Raw genomic sequence first — 21851 nt, forward strand, 5'->3', positions numbered from 1 at the left:
CAGCCTATGATGTAGATATTACTTACACTTAATAGGACGTAAAATTACAATACACTAAAAAGATAAGCAACAAAGGAGTTCAAAACTTGTTTAGCTCCAAAGACTATACTCCCACCAGGTGAGCTCTCCAACCAAACTGAACATCCTTATCTCTATTAACAATAAAAATGGTCTCAGAAGTGATGTGTAAATCTTCTCTCGCGTTTAAATTACATTTCTGTGGCTCACAAAAATCACTCAAGAAGGGATCACTTAAACATAAGCTTGCCTATGTGGGGCTAATTCGGGAGTATCTAGGTGATAAGAAGGCTCTGTGAAAAGCCTACCAAAACCATGGCAGTGCTCATCTGTTAATTCTTAAAATAAACACTAAAACCATCGGGCAAATGGATTTCAACAAGGTAAAGCAATCTTCCCAGAATCACAAATCTATGAGGACAGGTAATACTCATGTACAGATTTTCCGGAAGTACAACAGTGGAAGCAACTGAATGAATACAGTATACACAGGACTCTGACACAGTAATTGCACATTTAAGATTCAATCCTGTTATTCCTGCACCAAAACAATATGCAGGCAGGAAAATTAACATTCTTAATTTCTAAGAGTATAGTATAGTATATTCCTTTACAAATAGTTCGTCATTGACTTGCATAACACTGAACAGCATGAGCGTATATAGATAGATAGATAGATAGATAGATAGATAGATAGATAGATAGGTAGTCTAATAAAACGATGTGAAGAAATCTATTATAAATGGGTAAAATATGAATATAAGAAAGCGCCATACCTTCCATCGATTTCCACATTCATTGCAGACAACAAATGTTGTCATTGGTTCATCAGCACTACGAGTTTGTACCTACAGCAAAATCAAGCGAAAAATATTACTTTTTACAATACTGTAAGAAGTCCAATCTCAATAAGAACATTCTGTATTAGGAGATACAATAACCACAACAGTACCACAATAAAATGTTTAAGAGCCTGAAACAAGTTCAGGTAAGCGAAATAAATGCCAAAGGGACACATATTTCAAAACTTCCATTTTTCTAAATCATTCCGTATTTGTCTTTTCATGTTTAATTTCTCCCAGATAAGTGGAAATCATCTAAGTCACACATTATATTTTTCATAAATGCTAATATAGAAAAAATTTCATCATCACTTAAAAGATACATCAGTTTTCTCTTATAAATTAGCAGAGATGTAAAAATTATAAATGTTTCATTCTAAAAAATATAAACTGCCACCACCTTTCTAAAAGTGAGGCAGCAACAAGGTAAGAGCCTTAAATATCCACTCTCTATGACCTAACAACTTGGTATCTGACCTAAGATAGTAACTAGAAACACAAATAAAGACCTGTGTACAGATCAACATCACTAATCATTAGGGAAATACAAATTAAAACCACAAGGATACACCACTTTATGTCACTTCAGCCATTTAGAATGGCTCATATCAAAAAGACTGGGGTGCCTGGGTGGCTCACTCAGTTGAGCATCTGACTTCGGCTCAGGTCATGATCTCATCAGTTGATGAGTTCGAGCCCCGCGTCTGGCTCTGTGCTGACAGCTCAGAGCCTGGAGCCTGCTTCAGATTCTGTCTCCCTCTCTCTCTGCCCCTCCCCCGCTCATGCTCTGTCTCTGTCTCAAAAATAAACAAACATTAAAAAAAAAAAAAAAAAGACCGGGGCGCCTGGGTGGCTCAGTCGGTTGAGTGTCCGACTTCAGCTCAGGCCATGATCTCACAGTCCGTGAATTCGAGCCCCGCATCGAGCCAGATCTGTGCTGACAGCTCAGAGCCTGGAGCCTGCTTCAGATTCTGTGTCTCCCTCTCCTTCTGACGCTCCCCCGTTCATGCTCTGTCTCAAAAATAAATAAATATTAAAAAAAAAAAAAAAAAAAGACTAATAAGGATGTAGAGAAAAGGGATCCCTGTTGGTAGAAATGTAAACTGGTAGAACCATTACAGAAAACAGGATGGCAGTTCCTCAAAATATTAAAACTTCAACTACTGTAGGAGTGTCTGGCTGGCTCAGTTGGTAGAGCATGCAACTCTTGATCTCAGGGTTGTGAGATCAAGCCCTACATTAGGGGTAGAGTTGACTTTAAAAAAAAAAAAGAAAAGAAAAACCCTACCACATGATCCAGCAATCCCATTCTATGTATATATCCAAAGGAAATGAAATACGTATCTCAAAGAGATATCTACACACCCACGTTCACTGCAGTATTATTTACAATAGCCAAGCTATGAAAACAACCTAAATGTCCTTCAATGGAAGAATGGATAAAGAAAGGTGGCATATATATACACAATGGAATATTATTCAGCCATTAAAAAGGAAATCCTGCCATTTGAGACAACACAGATGGACCTGGAAGGCATGCTAAATAAAATACACCAAACAGAGAAAGAGAAATACTGTATGGTATCACTTATATGCAGCATCTTAAAAAAGAAAAAATGATTTCATAGGAACGGAGAATAGAAGGTGGTTGCCAAGAGCTGGGAGAAGAGGGAAATGGAGCGATATAGGTTAAGGGGTATAAATTTCAGTTATAAAACGTAAGTTTCTGAGGATCTAATGTACAGCACGGTGACTATAGAGTAGATCTTAAGCATTCTCACAGGAAGGAAAGGAAAGGAAAGGAAAGGAAAGGAAAGGAAAGGAAAGGAAAGGAAAGGAAAGGAAAGGAAAGGAAAGGAAAGGAAAGAGGGAGAGACGGAGGGAGGGAAGGAGGGAGGAGGGAAGGAAGAGTGAACTAGGTAATGAATATGTTAATTATCTTGATCTTGGTCATTCCACAATTCCACAATTCCACAATGTATATGTGTATAAGATCATCACATTGTACACTTTAAATACATAAAATTATATGCCAATTCTTCATGAAGTTGAGGGGTTGGAAATTTGCGTACAGGAATGTTTGAAGAGTGTAAATTTACAACAGCACAAACACTAGAAACACGTTAAATATCCAACAGGGAAATAATAAGAGCATACCTATCTGATGGAACATTATATAGCTATTAAGATGTTTACCCAGGTTTTGTATTTTTTTTTTCAAATAATTAAAGGCAAAGGCTTACGTTTTATAGTAGCTAAGTGAAAAGAAGTACATTCCTCCCTTAAACAATGTGGGGGTTTAGACTGCCAACTCCTCATGCAGTTGAACATCCACATCTAACTCCCCCAAAAACGTAACCGCTAATAACCTACTAGTGGCCAGAAGCCTTACTTACCAGTAACAGAAACTATCAATTAACACATACTTTGTGTGTTGTACATACTATATACTGAATTCTTTTTTTTTTTTTTTTAATGTTTATTTACTTTGAGAGAGTGCGAGCACATGTGTGTTCACTTGCGGGGGAGGGAAAGAGAGAGCAGGAGAGAGAATCCCAAGCAGCCTCCACACTGTCAGCCCAGAGCCCACATGGGGCTTTATCTTACGAACCAAGAGATCATGACCTGGGCCGAGATCAAGAGTCAGACACAACTGAGGCACCCAAGCACCCCCTATATACTAAATTCTTAAAGCAAGCTACAGAAAAGAAAATGTGACTAAGAAAACCATAAGGAAAATACATTTTCAACACTGGATATATATTTACTGAAAAAACTTTGTGTAGAAGGGAACTCACGCAGTTCAAACCTGTGTTGCTCGAGGGTCAACTGTATCTAAAATGATTGGCTGCAACTAGATAAGAAAAAATTCACAAAATACTGCAGGTACCAAAATACTGACCACTGTTCTCCCTGAGCACAGATTAATGGGCGATTTTAAATTTCTTGTTCACATTTTCCTGTGTTTTCCAATTTTTCTATGAATAGGTACTTTACATCGCTTTAAAAGGCTAATATGACCATGTAATCCAGAAATCTCACTCCTAACACACTCAAAAGAATGGGAAGCAGGGTGTCAAAGAGGTAGAGTACAACAGATGTCCACAGCAGCATTATCCACAATGTAGCCCAAAAGGTGGAAGCAGATGTCCACCAGCAGATGAGTGGATAAACAAAATGTGATATATACATTCCATGATTACTATCCAGCTTTTAAAAGGAAGGAAATTCTGATAGATGCTATAATATGGATGACCATTTATGAATACTATATGGTTTTAATTTGCATTTCCCTGATGATTAGTGATGTTGCTCTGCACACAGATCTTTATTTGTGTTTCTAATTACTATCTTAGAATAGATATCAGAAATAAGCCAGAGACAGAAAAGAACAAATACTGTATTATTCCATTTATCCTTCTGACTACCTAGAGTAGCCAAATTTGGAGACTGGTGGTTGCCACGAGTTAGGGAAATGTACAGTTACTCTTTAATGGGTATTGAGTTTCAGTTTTACAAAAGAAAAAGAATCCTGGAGATTGGCACAATATTATGAATGCACTACTACTCAACTGTATACTTAAAAATGGCTAAGAGGCTCAATTTTAGGTTATGTGTATTTTACCACCACTAAAAATTTTAAATTAAGAAGAGAACTCAGGGGAAAAAAATAATAAGCTAATATGATCTTTAAAAATTTTAGCAACATAACAGACTTCTGAAGTTCTCCACTTAAGAGAATTCCTGAAACCAAGGTTCCAAAGACAGAAGATTATCTCTTTCAAGTGAGCATTCCTGAATGAAGCTGACAATATACATTATTAAAGTTAGAAGTTATTCTTAGGTGGGGTGCCTGGGTGGCTCAGTCGGTTAAGCGTCCGACTTCGGCACTCACGATCTCGCAGTTCATGAGTTTGAGCCCTGTGTCTGGCTCTGTGCTGCTTCAGATTCTGTGTCTCTGTCTTTTTCTGCCCCTCCCCCACTCAAGATCTGGCTCTCTCTCAAAAATGAATGAACATTAAAAAAAAAAAAAAAGTTAGGGGCGCCTGGAGGCTCAGTCGGTTAAGCGGCCAACTTCGGCTCAGGTCACGATCTCGCGGTCCGTGGGTTCAAGCCCCGCGTCGGGCTCTGTACTGACAGCTCAGAGCCTGGAGCCTGTTTCAGATTCTGTGTCTCCCTCTCTCTGACACTCCCCCATTCATGCTCTGTCTCTCTCTGTCTCAAAAATAAAATAAACGTTAAAAAAAAATTAAAAAAAAAAAGTTATTCTTAGGTTTAAGTATAGGGGAGATAAGGAAAATGGATGAAGGCAAGAACCTAAATACTGTATTCTGAATAACATATATTTAAATTGAATGTGGGATGATGAAATCCAGTATGTTACCACTTCAAAGATGAGCAGCTCACAATACCTGTAAACTATCAACATGATTTTTAACTCAAAAGCCCAAAGGAAGATAAAGAAGAGGCATTCTCAAAAGAATAGCATTCTGTTTACTTAAGGCTTTAAGATTAAAAATGCCTTGAAAAATCCTTCTGAACTATTCTTATGTATTTGTATCTAAATACTTCCTAAACTGGGGCCCTAAAAGTATGAGGAACTTCTTGCTCTCTGGAAAAAATTTGGTCTCCTGGTAGATACATGTTAACCCAAGAGTCAAACTTAAGTCTTTTATATCTGTTACTCTGACAACTTGGGAAGTTTTAGATCTACTGACAGAATTTTTTTATTCTATTTTAAATACCTTTCTATTTACACTTAATACTTCCTACTATGCGGCATTTTCAGGATAGAATTCTCATTGCCAAGATTTTTCTACATGATTAAAAGAAAACACAGTAATCCAAACTCAGGTATTTCTGAAGCCATTTTCATTTGTTAATGTATTTTAGTGACTATCAGTAGTAATACTTTCACAGAATAAAATACTGAAATATCAGATATATAACTATGATTAAATGAAAGACTTCAAAAAGGTAGAGGACTTTAGATTGGTTAAGTAGAGCATATCTGAACATGGAGTGCTAAAAAACTAAGAGACAGAAGTTTATGTAGTGTGCTACCACATTTCTACGAAATGGGAAAACAGGGACACCTGAATGGCCCAGTCCGAAGAGCATATGACTCTCAATCTCAAGGTCGTAAGCTAGAGCCCTGCGTTGGGTGTAGAGATTACAAAATAAACCAACGAACAAACCAAACACAAACACACACACACACACACACACACACACACACACACACACACACACATAAAATAAAATGGAAAACAAAAATATATTCATATTTGTATATGCACGCATAAAACACATAGAAAGCCACACAACTAACGAGTAATCCTGGTTTACCTCCAGGGAGGTGGGACCAAGTAGCTGCAGGCGAAAGTGGGAAGGGAACTTTCTACGCATAATCTTTTGTACCTTTTGAATTTTTAACCTTGAGAACAGAACATCCTCTAAAAGTTAAAGAACAAACTAAGTAACTAAAGGATCTTTTCTGTAACTTACAGAGTTTAGTAATACTACTTTCTTAACAGCTTAATTTTCTGTCAATCAGAAAATTCAATTCCCTAAATCTATTACCCTGAAACATTAACTGTAAGTTATTCTCTAACGGGAAAACTTTGAATTTAGTAGATTACAGACACAGCACAAAAATACCTTCTTGACAAATGAAATTAATGATAGTTTGATAAACCATTTTCACACACATATACAACAAAAATAATCATTATGTGGCTCTTTTCACAGCTCTTTTGTTCAAGAACAAAAAGGGTTAGTCACATTCTATTTGAAGATAAAAGTCATCAATATGTGGCAGAAAAGGAATCGGTGTCTGGAAAGCAGTTACGCTAAAAGTAGCCATGCTCCAAGTGAGGAAGAATAAAGAACTTTCCTTAAATTATATGATCCTGCCAAATAAAAAGAATTATAACCTGATTATATGCTAACCAATAATCAACTGCTCGACTCTTAGAAAAAGAATACGGGCATTTTATTAAATCCTATAATGTGTTGTATTAATTTTCTTTAATTCATATAGCGTTCACAGTAACAATTTCCATGAAAGTATAAACATATCAGCTTATTTTCAATTAAGTGAAATCTGTTAGTATTCAGAAAGCATTTCTGGGGCGCTTGGGTGGCTTAGGTGGTTGAGCGTCTGACTCTTGATTTCAGCTCAGGTCATGACCTCACAGTCATGAGATCCAGCCCCCTGTCAGGCTCCACAGAGCATGCAGCCTGCTTGCGATTCTCTGTCTGTCCCTCTCTCTCTCTCTGCCTCTCCCTGCTGCGTGTGCACGTGCATGCTCTCTCTCAAAATAAACATTTTTTTTTAAAAGAGCATTCTTACACTGAAAAGACCACATCTCCTCTTGAGAAATATCAAAGTACTGGTAATTATCTTTACTACTTGCTTTGAAACAAGAGTTGCAAGCATTCCATTTAGTTATTTTTAATTGAATTATAACTGACATACAATTTTGTGATTAGTTTCAGGTGTACAAGTGATTAGACATTTTTATACATTATGAAATGATCTGAATAGGTCCAGTTACCCTCTGTCACTATACAAAGTTAGTACATTACTGACTGTATTCTTCATGCTGTATGTTACCACATCCTTGTGACTTATTTTATACCTAGAGGTTTGTACCTACCTCTTCAACCGCTTCACCTATTTCATGCACCCCTCCACCCCTCTTCTCCAACAATCACCAGTTTGCTCTCTGTATCTGAGTGTTTCAAACATTTTTGGTTTATCCATTTCCTTTGTTTTTTAGATTCTGCATATAAGTGACTCATATAGTATTTGTCTTTCTGTCTTACCTGACTTAGCATAATACCCTCAAGCATTCTTAATATGAAAGTAAGAATCTATAAACAATCACAAACCTGTGTGTAAGTACAATTCTTCTTTTTACATTTGCCACATGTAAATAAGTCAGTCTGGGTTCCACCCGTCTTGGCCATCTGATGCTCTCTGATGGCTTCTTTGGTCAAGTTTTTCCGCATCTCTTTGAGTTCATCACTAGCCATTTCCTGTCAAGGAGGTAGCAATACCACTCAGTTATAGGCACCTTCTATATATATCCTGACTGCTTTTTATGTTCAATTAGCTTAATAATAATAGAACAAAAACCAACTTCTAAAGTTTTAAAAGTGAAAAATTAGTATTTTTCCTCATAGAACTTGTAAATTTGCTTCCTTTTAAAATTTCTTCAAATACTTGTAAGTTTGTATGTGAAAATGAGATTTACTGTTTAAAGGTTTATAAACAACGTAACAATCCTGTAGCAATGAGCACCTCTAGTATCCAGATTGTGGTCTCTACCATCGCCCTCCCCAAAAAGGAACCAGGGACCTTTGGAGGAATCTTCGGTTCCCATTTTGAGTCAAGAAATGCACAGGATAAGCTAGGGTCATCTTTTTGTGCCAGAGAAGCACGGGAGCCTCCAAAGACTCTTGCAGTCGAGTCAAACGGACAGAGGGGCTAAGATGAAGGAGCTCCCATTAGCCAAGGACAGGACAGTTTCTTCAGCCATCAAAATAAATTACTGTACAGAATCAATCCCCACTGGGTAAATAAAAATGTCACAGATCCATGATGATACTGAAAAAGGAGAGCACAAGGATGCAAAAACAGAAACAAAAGCCCACAGCGGCCATTACTACGGCACCAACTCCTCATTCTGATAAACTGCTAACTAAAGGGCAACAGTTCCACATTTACCTGCCTTTCCTACCCAACCCAAAAGAGTAACTAAGTGCCTGAGCTTATAAGGGAAAGTGCTTCTTTGTCAAAGAAATCTAGCTAAAGATGTGAAGGGAGGGACAGAACTTTAGAAGTCACTATTTTGCAACTCCTAATAAAATAACCAATTGAGGCAAGGAGCATCAGTGAACGAACACATGAGACGAAACGTCAAAGGAGAACTTTGCAACGGGAGCCCTGGACTGTCCGCATCCAAACCCCCTGACCCATCTCAGCGTGCTAACAGTCCAAAGCAGTAAGACGCTGTGCCTCTCCTGATGTGGTGCAACATGGAGCAAAAATCACCAGTTACCAAGTCTTTGTGGGGAAAACAGCGGAATTTGGTGTAATCAAGCCTAGAGAGCTAGTTTCCAGTTGACAGAAAACTTAAATAACATCATGAGGGAGAAAAAGAAAATTCATACCGTGGGATACAGAAGAAATAAACTGGTTTCTTCAACAGGTCAGGGTCATGAAGGAAAAAAGGGGGCAGGGGTAAGAGAAGAGACTGCTATGGATTTAAATGCATATATACAGAATCTTTAGAAACCAAACTAAAGGCAATACGTTGATGTGGATCCTGACAGAAAGTGATGTACAATGAGGAAAATATGAATCTAAATTAGGAATTATTGTTAGCTTTGTTGGATGTAGTGATGACAATGTAGAAAGTTCTATTTTTAAAGGTTATCTCTCGCAGGTTTATAAACTAAAAAGATACAATGTCTCAAGGGAAAAGAAGCAAAAAGAAAAAAGGGATAGGTGAAAAGGGTGACAAACTCTTGAAAATATCTGAAGCGTGGGTGAGGGATATATAGACGATCATTACACTCTGGTCTCTAAAGTTTCAAGTTATTTTAATGAGGTTTTTTAAAAAATAAATTTTAAAAATATAACAATTTTTATTAGCTATAGAGACAAATTCATTCTCTTGGATGCATAATAAAATAATGAGACTGCAGAGTATGAACAGCTATGTCTATAAATAGCAAGCTCTGAATTTTTTTTCCATCATTCCCTAAAATTTAGGCATAGTCGATATGACGTGACCAGTTTTATGGGGTTTAACCATGAAAAGAACTCAGAAGTTACAAAGTCTGCTTGCAACTAGATACTCAAATCTTCAACTTCATGTGAACCCAAAGTAAGTAAAAACACTTTTGCTTTTTGACAATGATTTAAGGCAATCGACCAAAGACCATGGGACAGTTGTGTAAGCGACGAAGTACGGATACCAACTGATTCAATCACCTTACATATTTGTCTAGTACATTACACACATAAATATCAGAATAGCTAATAAGGATTTATTATAAATGTAGTATTTATATAGTACTTCATCATTCAGACAGACTTTTACTTGGCATCACGTAGTCACATCATGGAAACGTTACTTTCACATATACTCACCTCTGCTGTCATCCTAGCAAATAAGTCAGGAGGAATATTTCCACACAGTACGTTTTTCCTTAAATTTGGATTCTTAGCATCTTTAAGATTTGATATCCTACTTCGTACTCTATTTTTGTATTTCATGTCTGTATTCCTTATTTCTTGATATATAGGTACCAGGCCGTTAAGGAAAAAAGGTTAAATTATGAAAGTAAGGTATTTTTTTCCCTAGTTCACCAAAATAAGAATACCTGAAATTTCTAAGCAGTTCTCCACCAGTTTCCAATATTAGATTAAGCTAACAAGGCACTGCTTCTACCTCGTTGCTTGATCTGGAACTGGCAAGTAATAGTGATCCTGCTTTTATATCAAGAATGAGCAATACTTTCTTCATAATGTTTAATGCCAGCAGCACACAAATTAGAAATGTTTCAAAAAGTAACTTAAGTACTCAGTCTGAGAAAACTTGTAAAAAGAAGCCTGAATTTATATAAACTTTGGCTTGCCCAAATCTGAATTCTACAAAGGATCCTAAAAGTCTTCATGACACAGCTCCTTTGGGACCCACCGGGAAGAAACCCATTCACGGTGGCCCCAAAGGATCGCTTCTTGCCCCAGCTCAGCAAGTTCTTTTCCTCTCAACAGAAAGCAAGCCCCAAGCGCAGCATGCCATCTAACAAGGCCATGGATAGTTCCAGGGTCACACTGTCACCCAGACATGCAAGTCCCCTCTTCCAAAGCCCTTTCAATGGTGCTCGGCACAAACACACTTCCCTCCTGATGATGAAGTCAGGGGACCTCATATGCTTTGCTGAGTTCCCTCAAACATGAAACCCTACTTCACACGTGGTGTGTATGTTTTCCGCACCTTTTTGCACGACTTCAACTGGGGTGTTATATTCTCAATTTGCAAGGCAGAGAAATAAAAATACTATCAACACATATGTTTTCCTTTTGATTAACAAGAAAACAACAATAAAATGACATGCCCTATTGTTTCCCAGCAAAACAATACAATCAAGATAGAAACTGAAAAATGAAACTCTAAATTCTATACAGGAAGAAAAAAAGTTAATCTATACCAGATTATTTAAAACAATCATGAATATACACAGAAAGGATATCTTCCTCAATTTGAGATCCTAATTCTTCCTCATCGGCTCCAATAGCGACGTAGTCATCTAAACACAGGCACAAAGAATTGTCAAGAATAAGTGATTATGACATATTAAAAGAAAATTGCAATAGAGAATAAATTAAACTGCATTCCTATGTCTTCAACCCCATTGCCTTAATAAAGAGTCCTTTTTGTTTAGTTTCATTAGAATCTGGTCTCTTTACTACCCACTAGACTCTTCTGGATTCACCTAATGTCCACAGTGCTCCTGCAATGATGACTCCTTATCCCTCAGGAGCGGGGAAGTAATTGATCTAGCAGGCAATTCCTCATTTCACAACTCCATAAATTCTGGTTGCTCCAGCAGAGAGTAGAGAAAGTTATAGAAAGAACTGTCTTGTCTCCTGTGACTCAGGCTTCAATGCAAAGAAACCATTCATTTCATCTGCCAATCACATACATGGACACACTCAGAAGACTCCTATGCAAATATTCAAACAGATAGAAGGAAATAAAAAGAAACTAGGAAGAAAAAAGAAAAAATATATAAAGAAACAGGGAATCAAAATAGAAAAGGCAGAGTAAGGAGAAAAACAGGTCATACTAACTATGGATCAAGTATAATAGAAAAGAAAAAGAATGAACTTGTATAAGATGATAAATATTTCTATATGTAAAACTTAAAAGTTAAAATTTTACATAAGAATGGATAACTTCAAATTAAATTAAGGCTCGCATATATATAAATCAAGATCTCTTTTTCACTTAAAAAAAGGTAGAAAATGGAATTACAAATATAAAACTTAAATACCATATCTCATACTAACATTTAACAACAGGACCCAAACACAGTATCATTAACGCTCAATCTGGGGAGCAGAGTAATTATAGTTGTCCCTCAAACACCACAGCAGTTAGGGACGCCAACACCCCATGCAGTAGAAAATCCTCATATAACCTCTGACTCCCCAAAAACTTAGTAATAGCCTACTGTTGACCAAAAGCCTTACCAATAACATAAACAACACATACTTTACATGTTATATGTATCATATACTGTATTCTTATAATAAAGTAAGCTAAAGAAAAGAAAATGCCATTAAGAAAATCACGAGAGAAAAATACATTTATAGGACTGTACTGTTTGTGTTGAAAACAAATCTGCATTATAAGTGAACCTGCGCAGTTCAAACCCAGTGTTCAAAGGCCAACTATACTTTGCAGGTTACAAGCGGAGGGGAGAGATTTGCGAAAACCCTTTAAGTTACTGTAAACAAAGGAAACATCCATAGACGAGAAGGAATCTCTCCCCTGGAACTACACAGTAGGCCCCACGATGCCCGTACCTCTCTGCCAGCAGTAAGCCCTATTTGCCACAACGTCCTCCTGCACTGAGCAGCGCAAGTAGCTAGCACGGGGCTGCTGCTGGGGAGGCAGACACACGGGGGTGGCCGCGGCAGAGGTGGCGCGAACAAAGGACTTGGCGATGGAACAGGGCACACTGAACTTACCTCCCGTTCGGAGAGCGGCTGCAAGCATCTCCCTACACTTCAACCGCACAGAATCAGAAGTGCTCGGTGCCCGAGGGAAAGACGAAACATAAGTATCTCGGGCATTTGCCTCCTCCTTTCTGCTGCTTATGTTGCCACTGGAACTACTAAAATACACACACACGCATACACGCCAAAAAGAGGTCAGGAAAAAGTCTCTTAAAATAACAGCATTACTATCCAAAAACAAAATTTCTTGACCTAAACAAATGACACAGTATTCAGTGACATGAAAACAAAACTGGTGTTGCATACACGTTTCTAAAAAGTTAAAATCTTATTAAATCTGAGACTCATTTCATGTTTTTTTAACCAACTAAACCTTTGATCTTTTTAAACATTAAACAATATTTTTAATATTTAAGAAAATATACATTACAGCTCAATACAATAAATCAAAAGCAAGGATTTCGGTTACACGAGGGGAGGAGGGGATGACGCCAGAGAATACAACAGCTCTCAACCAAAACTAGAGGGAAAAACATGTTAAAAAAACCTTATTCCAATTAGACAACCAAAGAGGTTTATATTTAAAACACTCCCTTCAGGATAAAAAACATGTATAGTGACAAATGAATTGTAAGAATATAAAAATGTCTCTTTAATTTCTCCATAGAAACATCAACTCAGTCAAGGACAGTTTAACAGTTTTTGAGTCAACCCAATCATTTCAACTGCTGCTGATTAACTTCTTAGAGTCTCACTAAAATTACTCTCTGTGGGGTTTCAATTAACTTTTTTTAAAAACATTTCTTAAGCTTATTCGTTTGTTTTTGGGAAAGAGTGCATGTGCAAGTGAGGGAGGAAGGGGGGCGATGGAGAGAGAGAATCCCAGGCAGGCTCCACGCTGCCAACACAGAGCCTGATGCAGGGCTGGTCATGATCCCAGGGTCGTGGGATTGAGCCCCACCATGTCGGGCTCCCTGCTGAGTGTAGAGCCTGCTTGGGATTCTCTCTCTCCCCCTCTGCCCCTCTCCCCTGCTCTAAAATAAAAAATTAAAAATAAATAAATAAATAATGGGGCACCTGGGTGACTCAGTTGGTTACGTGTCTGACTCTGACTCAGGTCATGATCTCACAGTTCTTGGGTTCGAGCCCCACATCAGGCTTGCTACTGTCAGCCTGTCAGCGTTGAGCCTGGAGTCTGCTTCAGACTCTGTCTCCCTCTCTCCCTCTGCCCTCCCCCTGCTCATGCTCTGTCTCTTCTCTCTCAAAAATAAATGTTAAAAAAATTTGTTTTTTAATAAAAAATAAAAACTTCATAAACAGATACAGTGGACAGAATAGTCCTTCTGTATCCTTCTACATTTAATTATCTCCTAGAAACTTTGTCTTCTTCAGAGTGTGTGTGTGTGTGTGTGTGTGTGTGTGTGTGTGTGTGTGTGAGAGAGAGAGAGAGAGAGAGAGAGAGAGAGAGAGAGCGCGCGCGCGCGGACAGATACCAACCATTTTGCCAGACTTCATATTGATAATACTATGCTTTTGTCAACAGGCTCTATCCCTAAACTTCAATTACATAAAACAGATAAAAATACACTACAAACTTATTCCTACTTCAATATCTATTTAAAATTATCTGCCTATACTTTTATATTTTATATTCAAGGCATTAAGTCACATGACTTTGAATGTAACACAATTGAAAGCATTTGTTAAAAACTTCATAAATTATGGTCTATACTTTCCAAAAATATTAAGGTCATGAAAGACAGTGACAGACTGAAAAACTACTCCAGATTAAAGGAAACCAGAGATGATAGCTAATGCAGTATGTGATCTTAGATGATACTTTGGAAAATCTTTTTCCTCTGGAATAAGGGGAAGACCGCTAAAATACGAGTAAGTCCTATAGATTAGAAAAAAGTATTGTATTAATCCTAACTTCCAGATTATTAAGATCTACATTGTGGTTAGATGTGAGAAAATGTCCTGTTCTTACGAAATATGCACTGAGATATTTAGGGATATAAAGGACTCTTATTTGGTTCAAAATAAAATTATTCATGTGTCTTAAGTATGTACACAAACATAAATGTATGCGTATACACGTACACTGGCAATTGGGGATTCTCTTTACTATTCTTAGGATTTTTTAAAAGTCTAAAACTATCTCAAAGAGTTAGAAAACACTGAATAAATTTTATGAACACCTGATGTTTAAACCCTGTCTTTAGCTTACTTCTTTTAGCATCTAGACTAAGTTTAGTTAGTCTAATGCGTAAAATAACAGTGTATGGGACATAGGTCACTGTTACTGAACAAAGGAGGGGTATATTATCACTTTGGGGAAAAATACTAAGAAACAAATGAAGTTAAAATAAGTAGCCTAAAACTTGAGTGCAGCAGAATCATATGAATAGCTTGTTAAAAACATATTTCTGGGCCCCATCACCAAAACTCCTGATTCAGTAGTTTCAGGGTAAAGCCCCAGATTTTGCTTTGCTAACAAGTTGCCAGGTTCCCCACCCTTCCAGGGACCACACTTTGAGAACTACTGCTCTAAATCAAAGTCAAATGTTAAAACACAAGCTTCCCAAGAAGAGAGGAACAAAGGCCTCACAAGAGGTAAGGAAAAATTTGAACCCTTTTTCAGTTCTTATGACAGCTAAATTGGGAAGGAAAAAAGCATAAAAAGAGAGTTAGATCCAGGTCACCCCCCCAAAAAAAAATCTAAAAATGGAATGTGGTAAATAAAGGAAGTAACCCCTTGAATCCTGTTTTTTGTTTTGTTTTTCTGTAAAGTAGGCGCCACATCTAACGTGGAGCCCAACAAGGGACCTGAACTCACAACCCTGAGATCAAGGCCTGAGCTAATATCAAGAGTCAGATGTTTAACCGAATGAGCTACTTAGTTGCCCCCCAACCACCCGAAGCCTTAATCAGTGCCTTCATTATCAACTCTATTAATGCTATCCCAAAGATTCCATTCAATTAAGCTTGCTGAATACAGTGTAAATAATTTCTCCTTATTTATGTAATGTCAGAATTCTAAGTCTCTTTTAAATTTCCAGGAAAATCCTATGAGAAACCTTAGAATATTCTATTTGGCTATAAACATTTACTAATTCCATTTAATTACAAAACAGAAAGACGAGTACACATAAGTGACCATAAATAAAACCAGAATACAACCATGGAGGAAGTGACGGTCAAGTAGAGCTGTGACTTCCAACAGAAATGAATTTCCATAAAGTGACATACCTTTCTTCTCTTGCTTCAGGGCTATTCTGTGATGTAACTGCAGTATCTTTTTTCTTTTCTTCAGGGTCTTTATCTGTTGATGGTCCATCTAAAAATTATGAAATCCCTCAGTTGTTAGCATTTGTTTAAAAAAAAATTACAGGGGCACCTGGGTAACTCAGTCGGTTAAGCATCCAGCTTTGGCTCAGGTCACAATCTCACAGTGTGTGGGTTCGAGCCCCACGTCAGGCCCCAGTCTGAGCTGTCAGAGCCTGGAACCCGCTTCGGATTCTGTGTCTCCCTCTCTCTCTGCCCCTCCCCCACCTACACTCTGTCTCTGTCTCAAAAATGAATAAACGTTAAAAAAAATTTTTTTTAATTACAAAATGGAACTACTGCATGTTATCAGGTTATTTATGTAACAACAAAAAAACACAAAAATCCTAAATTTTCAACAGTAAATAAAGTTTATGTAAGCTATTCTATTAACATATGTACTTGGGTATTTTTCACAATGCATGCTTAGTCAGCATTCCCCCAAAAAAACCTCCCTCTTTTGGTGGGAAGCACAATTCATATGCCAGTGGGAACCTAAAATAGAGAAAAATATACTTAAAAATACAGTCTTAAGAAAATATATTCATTAATTAGTAAAATGGAGAAAAACATATAGAACAAAGGAAAGGAAAGAATATGGAAATAACATCAGCACTGTCATTTTATTTATTCTTTTTTTTTTTTTTTAACGTTTATTTATTTTTGAGACAGAGAGAGACAGAGCATGAACAGGGGAGGAGCAGAGAGAGAGGGAGACACAGAATCCGAAACAGGCTCCAGGCTATGAGCTGTCAGCACAGAGCCCGACGCGGGGCTCGAACTCACGGACCGTGAGATCATGACCTGAGCCGAAGTCGGACGCTTCACCGACCGAGCCACCCAGGCGCCCCTGCACTGTCATTTTTAAATGACAGTGCAGGGGCGCCTGGGTGGCTCGGTCGGTGAAGCGTCCAACTCTTGATTTTGGCTCAGGTCATCTCACGGTTTATGAGTTTGAGCCCCGTGTAGGACTCCACACTGACAGTGCGTGGAACCTGCTTGGGATTCCCTCTCTCTGCCCCTTCTCCACACTTGCTCTCTCTCATTCCTTTTCTCTCTCAAAATAACATTTAAAAGTTTTAAAAATTAAAGTGCAAAGCATATATAGCAATCTTATTTTAACAATTTTTCATGAAGTCAAAAAAATTATTTCAGGGACAGTAGATAAAGAACATTTTCATAAAAAAGACTTCAGGATTAGTACGGCCTATCTAACACTTCCTCTATCTTAAAAAATCTGCAAAGTAATACCAAGTACACAAGCTTTAAGAGGTAAGAAGGTGTTTAAAAAAAAAAAAAAAAAAAAAAAAGAGGTAAGGGGTGTAAAACAGGTTGGACCAGTGCAATCCTTTAACAATGAAGAGAACCATTCGTGTTTAAATCAGCCAGAAGGGCCTTCTGAAACTGGGTTCAGAAACTGTTTGGATCCACTGCATAAATTATCCCACTCATCTATCTACATTTTGATCCCTACATAATAAGAGCTACATAAATACTTCACTTCCCCATCTTCCTCTGCACAGGATATAAAAGAACATATATTCAAGTGATCATCAGGACCACCTAGATGACTTTTAAGCATATCCTTATGCTCAAGCTCCTATCTTGGATCCATTCAATCCAAATTTCTGCCAGTAAGGCCTGAGCATCAAAATCTCTAAAACTTCCCCAGATGACTTTAATATGCTAGTCTAGAGGAGGCTAACTGGTAAGAAAATGGTACAAATCACAATTCTAGAACTTATCTTGTAAACATTAGGGTTACCAAATCTGAAATATAATTCAGGCCCCCTACGATACAGTGTTAGTTTTCAGATACTAATTTTATTGCCCTCCTTTATTTTTTTATCTGAGAGAGAGAGAGAGAGAGAGAGAGAGAGAGAGAATCTTAAGCAGGCTCCAAGCTCAGTGCAGGGCCCAATGCAGGGCTGAATCCCACAGCCCTGGGATCATGACCTGAGCCAAATCAAGAGTCGGACACTCAAATGACTGAACCCCCCTGGCGCCCCATTATTACCCCTCTTTTTTCTCTACAGTTCACGTGAAAGGCCCCAAAACCTAAAGATGGTATAGCACTGTGAGGCAGGAAACAAAAATTAATAAAGACGTTAAAGAGTATACCAAGGACTAAGAAATATTTCAAAACTGAGGGAGTAGAAAGCATCTGAAAGGTGGCACAACAATGCAGTATACTATCTAACGAAGATCCAGCGCGGTCACACGGATCCCGCACACTGCTCTGGGAGGACTGGTGCAATCCTTGGAGGAAGCAGAGCAGTAAGGGCATTCCTACTACCTAAATACAGCGTCGTGGGCAATAAAACAGACCCAGGGAGAAGTGCTCCAGCTCTGGACTGGGACTGACTGCAGACCACACCTCACTACCACTCCAACCGTGCACAGGATGCTTAATCTCTCAATGCATACGTTCCTCATCAGAAAATGGGAAATATAATGGCACCTAGTACACTGGGTTCCTGGGAGGATTAAATGCATTCATAAAGGTTGATGCTTGGCATATGCCAAGTATTCAAAACTGTGCTACCATGTAGCAGCAGTCATAAATCTTCTAGAAATCTAGTTAATAATCTAAAGAAAAAGCTTTAGGCAGAAAGATACTCATCAAGACATTATTTATAATAGCTATAAAGCTAAAAAAACACATATCTAACAGGTAAGAAATTAAAGCACAATCACCCAGTGGATTATTCTGAAGCCAATAAAATGGAATTAATGATGATATAAAGACACAAATGTTTTTCATTAAAAAAGGCAATATAAGTATCCATACAGCATAAAAAAAATATAGCTGAAGCAAAAGCTATACACCAGGAGAAAAAAAGATAAGAAATGCAACAAGACATTAACTGATGGTTGTATTTAGAGACAGACTTAAGGATGATTTCTTTTCCTCCTCCAACTCTCCAAATTTTATCTAATGAAGATGGAAATCTTTTAACATAAAAAAAAAAAAAGACTTTAAAAGAGAACCTGTAATGAGATCAGATACCTCCAAAAAGTATAAAAGAGTAAAACTTCTTTAAATTAAGATTAAATAAATATAACTACAATGTCCCACAAAATGTAAACCATCTTTCCAGAAATAAAAACACATGTATATCGTTCTCAGTCAGTGTCTATGGCAAAGTTTCATTACTTTAGAATATGGTATTCGACTTAAAATTTAAATTAATTATAAACACACAAAGTTTCAGTTGGTCTTTAAAGACTAGATTATTTTAAAAAGCTTTTGATTTTGAAATAATCTAACGCTTGCACAAATGTTTTAAGAATGGTACAAGAAACTTTACTCAGATTCCCCAAATGTTAACGTTTGCTACACTTGCTTCCTCCTTCACTCACTGCCCCCTACAGATACGCATGCATGGGTCGTATATATTCACACATGCACATCATTGTGCACACAGGCATAGTTCTTTTGAACTATTTGAAAGTAAGTAGCAGATATCATGCTCCTTAATCCCAAAATACCTCATTATGTATTCCCTAAGAAAAAAAAATTCGGTTGAATAACCACAGTAAGTAAATTTAAGAATCACACAATACTGTTTACTTACCTACAGACATTACAAAAATTATGTCATTGATCCCAATTTACAATTTTTAGTCCCTAGTTTCCAAGATCTCAGAAGTAATAAGGTTTTTTGTTCTTGCTATTGTTGTCTTTGAAATTGTAAAAGGTTCAACTTTTTCTATTTTTCTCTTCCACATAAAGCTAATAACTGCTTAGAGAAATGGCTGATTCCAGGGCTGAGGCAGATGAGCCCAACACATTTTCTGGTTCCAGAATATAAAAAAGAGATCAAGAAAACTGAAGGGGGGCGGGGGATGTCAAAAGGACACAGGAGCCAGTTTGAATGGGTGCCCACTGGTCAAATCTGGGAAAATGGAAATATCAAAATAAATATGAACAGTAATGGATAAAATAGGAATCCATGTGTCGACCCTAACAGAAAAATAACTGGGAGGTAAAAGGAGGGTTCTTTCTTATAGTAGAATGCGGACTTACAGTAGGATGCTGACTTAGAAATATTGAAGAAAATTACAATTTTGCAACTATCACTATAAAATGTGGTCTGGGCAAAAATCAGTGAATACTAAACAGGGGATGAGAGGAGGTCTGATGAGAAGCAAGATAGTTTCAGGGTCTTAAAGTATCTCTCACAGAATACCTATTAGGTACAACAGAAAAAACGATAAACTACATGGTGTACACCTTGACTGGGTTATATCAAAATGAACGTCATCATCATCAATGCCTCTGGAGGGGATACCCGAGAAGGATATAACACACTTACATAGTATTCCAACTATGCATGCTCAACCTGATCTAATCATGAGAAAATAACAAATAAAGCCCAAATCAGGAACATGCTATTAAAAATAAAGTGCGGGGCGCCTGGATGGCTCAGTCAGTTAAGCATCCAACTTCAGCTCAGGTCATGATCTCACGGCTCATGAGTTCGAGCCCCACGTTGGGCTCTGTGCGGACAGCTCAGAGCCTGGAACCTGCTTCAGATCTGTGTCTCCCTCTCTCTCTGCTCCTCCCCCACACACGCTCTCGCTCTCTCTCTCTCTCAAAAATAAAGATTTAAAAAAATCTTTTTTTTAAATAAAGTGAGATGAGTGCTTGTATTCTTCAAATTGTCAATATTATAAGTAGCGTAAGAAGGCTTAAGAACTATTCCAGACCAGGAGACTAGATTATGTGATCCTAGACTAGATCTTGTTCTGAAAGAAGAAAAAAAGCTCTAAAGGACACCACTGGGACACATGACAATACCGGAACCTGCACTGTAGATTAAAGTACTGTACCGATGTTAAATTTCCTGAATTTCCTATGATTACATAAGAAAATAAACTTGTTCCAAGGAAACACACACTTAAGTATTAAAGGGTAAAGCATGATAGATGCAACCTATTCTCAAACAGTTCAGAAAAAATGTGTACGTGTGTGAATATGTACATAACGGAGAAAGAGAAGACAAGTAATGACAAAACAAGCATGGCAAATATTAAAAATTAATGGGTCTAGAAAAAGTATACATGTGAGTTATTTTTATTATTCTTGTAAACCTTCTGTAAGTTAGAAAATTATTTCAAAAACGTTTTTAAAATGTATGACAACTTTCCCCATGGGGAAAATTCTTCTTCTTAAAGAGGCATCCAGTTGTAAGTTTTAGAAAACAAAAAAGGCTAAATTTGACTAGTTAAAAAGCAAAACCCTCAAGGAGGTCAAACTAACACCCTTCCCACTTCATATAAGGCACTGATTTCAATACATCTATATTTATAAACAGGCAAATATGCAAACACCAAATGTTTGAATAAACCAGATCACGAATACACATAAGGGAAGATCAATTATACCTAATAACTTTTTCCAGGATTTGATGAGAGACTTTGCTAAAGATGTAACTTCTTCATCTGTACTCTGCTTGCGAATAGCATTCACTGACATTCCAATTCTTGTGGACTGCAAGGGAATACAAAAAATCTGTGTAAGCTGTCTTTACTTCAGACAATTTAGTGCTTCATTCTGTTCTTTCTCATTTTCCTGTTTCCATGGTAGACCAGAAGAAAACCTGAATTATTTGAATTCTTATAATAGTATACTATAGATTTAAGATACATGCATCTTCAGATCAACACTGGACTCAAGGTTGTTAGCACAGAGATCTGCAGACAGACAAGCTGAGCTGCTATTGTAATAAGGTTGGTTAACTGGTAAAATGAAATCAGTCTTTCCATATCCCTTAAGGTAAGAATAAGCTATAAAACATTTGTATTATACAGAAGGCATGAAGCAACCATGACTAACATACGCACTTCTTTGCTTCTATATATTCTTCTATGTAGATTACTTTGTGGATCATCTG

General features: G+C 37.4%; 1 protein-coding gene across 1 annotated transcript in view; it reads right to left on the bottom strand.

The window, feature by feature from the left end:
• The window catches only part of TCEA1 (transcription elongation factor A1), a 42205-nt gene that overhangs the window by 2409 nt on the left and 17945 nt on the right, over positions 1–21851 (bottom strand). The window contains exons 3-9 of the mRNA XM_042923626.1: positions 21343–21448; positions 15877–15964; positions 12637–12782; positions 11133–11189; positions 10027–10181; positions 7758–7904; positions 795–866 (exon numbers count right to left, since the gene is read on the bottom strand). Of these exons, the coding sequence (XP_042779560.1) occupies positions 795–866; positions 7758–7904; positions 10027–10181; positions 11133–11189; positions 12637–12782; positions 15877–15964; positions 21343–21448 (771 nt within the window). The remainder of the gene's footprint in view (positions 1–794; positions 867–7757; positions 7905–10026; positions 10182–11132; positions 11190–12636; positions 12783–15876; positions 15965–21342; positions 21449–21851) is intronic.

Source organism: Panthera leo, chromosome F2, assembly GCF_018350215.1.
Source record: "Panthera leo isolate Ple1 chromosome F2, P.leo_Ple1_pat1.1, whole genome shotgun sequence".
In the NCBI taxonomy this organism is placed as follows: Eukaryota; Metazoa; Chordata; class Mammalia; order Carnivora; family Felidae; genus Panthera; species Panthera leo.